This window comes from Puntigrus tetrazona, unplaced genomic scaffold, assembly GCF_018831695.1.
Source record: "Puntigrus tetrazona isolate hp1 unplaced genomic scaffold, ASM1883169v1 S000000746, whole genome shotgun sequence".
NCBI lineage: Eukaryota > Metazoa > Chordata > Actinopteri > Cypriniformes > Cyprinidae > Puntigrus > Puntigrus tetrazona.
This window is the reverse complement of record NW_025048355.1, coordinates 187501-192500: the sequence shown is the minus strand read 5'-3', so window position 1 is coordinate 192500 and position 5000 is coordinate 187501. Positions and strand designations below refer to the sequence as shown.

Below are 5000 nucleotides of genomic sequence, written 5' to 3'. Positions count from 1 at the left end.
GATTGCTAGGATGTTCTGGGTTTTTGGTTGGTGGTTGCTAAGGTAAATATTGGCAAAATTGTGTTACACAGTGTTTCTAGGATGTGTGACAATATGTGTGTGTGAAGATACATGTGTTCTTCTGTTTTTACCACATTTTGCCAAAATTGTAAGATACAATACAGTTTGAGTCAAAAAAGCTCAATGTGAAAATATCTTACTATAAGGTAAGGTTTGGCTGTATGTGTAGGTTTGTTACCAGCTTACCCCCGGTCTGGTTGAAGAGTCCCTTTAGAGTCTGGATGATGACTTTGAAGCTCTGATGTGTGCCGATATCAATCTGAGTCTCTCTGTCCCAGTAATCTTTTCCCTCATTCTTTCTCATGAACTCTATCTTCGGCACAGTTTTCTTTGTGTTGCTGTCAAAGTACATGAACTGCTGATCATCAAGCAGACCAACCGCTGTGAACTCTGGGAAGTCAATGTCTCCAGACACAGCAGTGTAGACGTATCTCAGAGAGTGTGTTCCTGACAGAAAGAGACAGAGAAAAATTGTGCCATCATCTCAAATTAGCCATCTCCACATAAGGCCTGTTTGAAATTCACATTTTAACAGTTACATCAACACTGAAATTCACAATTAGGCTATACTAAAATAATATATTACATAACATGTGACAACAGTTACCTATATCACATTCTTTAAATTGACAAACAAAAAAGGAAAAAAATCTGTGTAAATATCTTCCAGATCTTCCTAAACTGCCTAAATTTACATGTGAGACCTTGTCAGTCACTGTCCTGAAAATACAGCAAATGTGCTGTGTTTTTATTAAAACAATATTTACTCACAGTCTTATTGGGCGAGTGTGCTAAAACACAGGTGTCATTTTTATTCCAGATAAGGCTGGAATACACTAGATTTTTAATACACTAGGCATCATACACTTACTGACTCTGTAAATAGAGACAAAGCTAAACTGGGCATCATACAGTATACGATCATACACTATCAAACTTTAATTTTGTTCAGATCACAACAAACTCACACAGCACCTTGTTCATGTGATTGGAACACTGGATTTATTATTGTTAAGATATTAAAAAAATTGTCCACCACTGACACATAATGCAACGAAGACTCATAAAGTCATTTAATATTTTGACTTTTATCAGTGAAAATGTTTCTGCAGGAAAAATCGTAGAAGGCCTCGACATAGTCGCTCGTCATCAGTCTCTAGGCAGAAAGACTGGACTCAGGTTAAAAATGAAACTAATCTCTTAAACGTAAACACACTGTAGGCCTACTATAAAACAACCAAAACTTTTCAAAAAGTAAAAACCTTTCAAATGAAACACACACACACACACACACACACGCACATATATATATATATATATATATATATATATATATATATATATATATATATATATATATACAGACATACATAATGCACAATACCATAACATCAACTAAATTATGATTTGCGAAAAAGCTTTAATATGTATTTTCAGAAAGGTTTTATGTATCTAGCTTGCGTCAAAAATATCGTTATTTAAGCGGCGAGGCGTGTCAATAACAAGACACTGAAATCATTCGCTGCTCCAGTGTTAAAACGCTTCACTTACCAGCATACGTATAGTAAACTCCGAAGAGCAAGAGCACTGCAGGTCTCATATTTGTTGTAATAATTCACATTTCTTTTAAGAAAGACTATCGTTCCAGAGAAATTAGTATCGTGTCCACGCGCGTTTCTAAAGCGAAAGTCTTAACAGACATTTCCTGCTTTGGGCGCAAATCTGCTGTAGCAGGAAGTACGATGACTTTTATGATTGTTTACTTTGTTCCGAATGCAATATGTAATAAAAATATATATTATTCTTAATATCGTCAGTCGGGAGTGTGAAGCCATTAGTAATGAAGACATATGCAGAAATTTACAAAAAAAGCTAAGCCAATAAATATAATTTGATATCTGATTTAAAGGTCATGTAGTTTCTTTCTTTCTGATAACTGTGCTGTATATTCTACTCTTTCAAGTCACCACTATAGAGTCTCCTATATGATGATTGCTGTTGTTTTCATTTGTTCTTCTGAAAGCTGGAAGAGTTTGAAGTAAAAGTTGTCTTGTAAATTATCCTCGAGGGGTGGTTTTAAATATGCATTGTGTTTGAATTTGACTTTCATTACCCATTGTACAAAACAAGAAAAAACATTTATTTTTATTTACTTTATTAATGGGCCATTTAGATGCGTGCCTTTTTATTTGATGGACAGAACTTTATTAATCATCAAGGCACTGCTCTTATTACGTATTTTAATGTGGAATAGTGAACATGTCAGATGGCTTTTTGAAGGATAAAACATTGACTTACACAATATCATGCATATTTTGTAATTTAGTCAAATCTTTACATTTTTTTATTTAATGGCTTTGCTAAACCAACAAATGAGTTTAGAACCACACTGTAAATATGTAGTACTATCTTCACATGATGGCATATAAACTGCTTTTATTAAAGTTCAAAATAGAATTTAATACCTAAACTAACCCATATTCACTATATCCTTTTCAGATTTCAGGGTCAGGACTGATATGAAAAACAAATCAAAATGTCACACATCATACAAATATGTCATTTGCTTTTTTCCTTTTTTCCTTTTTGTCACTAAAAATAAATACAGTATATTTTATACATGCACAATGTCTAGCTTAGTACATTATAAAAAGATTTAAAAAACACATTTTAATAAAATAAATAACCAAACTAAGAACAGAAACTGTAAAAGATTCACAAACATGATTTCTAGACATTTTTTTCATACATTTCCATCACGTTGATTGTAATTGATAACTGGTAATTGCTAATACCTAACCCTTCCCCAGAACTGACTGCAAAATGCACAGAGGGGGCTCTTCTAGGACCCCTTGCTAAGAGTCCCCAAAACACTAAACCAGCTCCTGGAGGTAGGAAGACACTGCAGGCCTAGGTGGGAATTGCACGACCCGCAACCGCCTCTAACACACTTTCAACCTCACTTCAGAGTACCTGGACCATAGTAATAAAATCTTGTTTATAACCAAAAGGGATGTCCAGATGCTAACCCGGATTGTATGCAAAAAACAATAAACCAACTCTCTGCAGAATTAAATATGCACCTCAACTCTCCCGTTTCCACCAAAACTGTCCGTTCGGAGGTCCACAGGGTCAGTACACATGGCCGGGCTGCTGTAGCCCAACCTTTGCTCACTCGTGTCAATGCCAAAGGATGGGGGGGAAATCTTGGGCTGTGGACAATGTGAAACATGTATGACTCTGATGAGTCCACCTTCACTGTCTTTCCCACATCTGGAAGAGGTACGGTGTGGAGAAGCCCCAAAGACGCGTTCCACCCAGACTGTATATTGTCTCACATTTTTTAATTTTTTACTGACTGAATAAGATGGTTCTGAAGTGTTCAATATGGTTCCTATTGATCATGTCTTCTGTGCAATTAAAATCAAAAAGTCTATCAACAATCAATTAAAATAATAATCATTTTTGAGATACTTTTTTCAGGGATAAATACAAATAAAATCTTAGCTTTAAAAAAACAGCTCTTACTTTAAGTAGTCTTCCTTTGACAATTAACCCATCAAATTATTTTTCCAAATCTTCAGCATTCCTTTCATCACAATGTGTTTCTTGTAACATGAAAATACAGATTCTTCTTCATTAATTCATATATCATTTCTTAAAATATTAGCACCATTCGCATCCCATGTAGCCAATTTAATTGCAAAGAATAAACACATTCAGTTTCTTTTCACTTTCTATTTCACTGTCTATTGTATTGTGTTGGAGTTTAGTATTTATTATTGTAATTTGTGGGGTCGGGCAATTCTTTTGCAATATCTGTGAGTAGTGACAGTCGTTTGTAACCAAAGTTTTGCTTACTTTTTAAACCGTAATAAAATGATTGATTCTTTTATCTATGTCTACACATGGACGTATATATTTAAGAAACAATGTTATGTTCATATAGAACGTTAGACCGGGATCAGAATCGGCTGATATGGCTTTTTGTCAGGGGTTGGCAGCAGCCTGTTGTGTTTGTCTTGTGTTTTGTTGTCCTGAAGCACATGGCCTTTGTTTTGACAGCTCACCATGTGCTTTGCTGTTAACTCCTCCCCTCTTGTTAACCCTAATTGTTTCACACTCCTGCACCCCATTTCTGTTAATTATCCTCCCTACTTAGTCTCCTTGTGTTTTCTGTCTTTTGTCAGTCTGTCGTCTGGTGTTAGTTCATTCTGATGCTGAACCTCTGTTGACTAGTTTGATCAGTTTTGTGTTTGTCCAGTCTTAGTCCTGTTCTCAGTCTAGTTATTGCTTTCTGCCTTTTTGCTTTTTTTTTTATTTTGTTAGTTTCTTGTTTTCCCCCGTCTTCTGCCCCCATCTCTCCAGTTCACTTTTTGCCCAGCTCAGGATTCTCCTCTCACCGACGATCTTCGGGTGCCTGTCTCGGTCCTCTAGTGGGCGGATGCTGGACGTGGCCACAGTGGGAGGCTTCTCAGCGACCGTTTTGGCTGGCCACCTTTTCCTGCCCCACCGGTTGGGTCTGGTTCACCCTTCGTCCCATCGAACTGTGTCTGTTAGATGACCCATCCTTCACCTCCTCTGCAGCTGGGATTGTGGCTGGAGTTCACTGCCAGCTGTTTCACCCCCTTTTGGACTATTATACAAAGACCTTTTTTATTTCTTTTTTTTTCTGCAATTGGGTCTGCTCGTCTGCCTTGCCAGCTTTAAATTAAAAAGTTTTTGCATAATTATGAAGATACATCTGGTTGATGTGCTCACGGTGCGATAGTGATTAGATCGTGTCAGACTTTTTTCCAAATAAAAGGAAACACGTCGCTCTCTGCCAAAATGCGTTGAAATTATTGGATTCCTAATAAATGTACATAGATATAAATATACTGAATTTGTTTATATATTTACAGTATATATATACAGTATTCATCATTTCAATTCATCGT

General features: G+C 36.2%; 1 protein-coding gene across 1 annotated transcript in view; it reads right to left on the bottom strand.

Annotated features, from left to right (window-relative positions):
• Positions 1-1772, bottom strand: part of LOC122335224 (BOLA class I histocompatibility antigen, alpha chain BL3-7-like) — a 5296-nt gene extending 3524 nt beyond the window's left edge. The window contains exons 1-2 of the mRNA XM_043233038.1: positions 1612-1772; positions 247-507 (exon numbers count right to left, since the gene is read on the bottom strand). Coding sequence (XP_043088973.1) covers positions 247-507; positions 1612-1660 — 310 coding nt within the window. The 5' untranslated portion in view covers positions 1661-1772. The remainder of the gene's footprint in view (positions 1-246; positions 508-1611) is intronic.
• Between the last annotated feature and the right edge of the window lie 3228 nt (positions 1773-5000).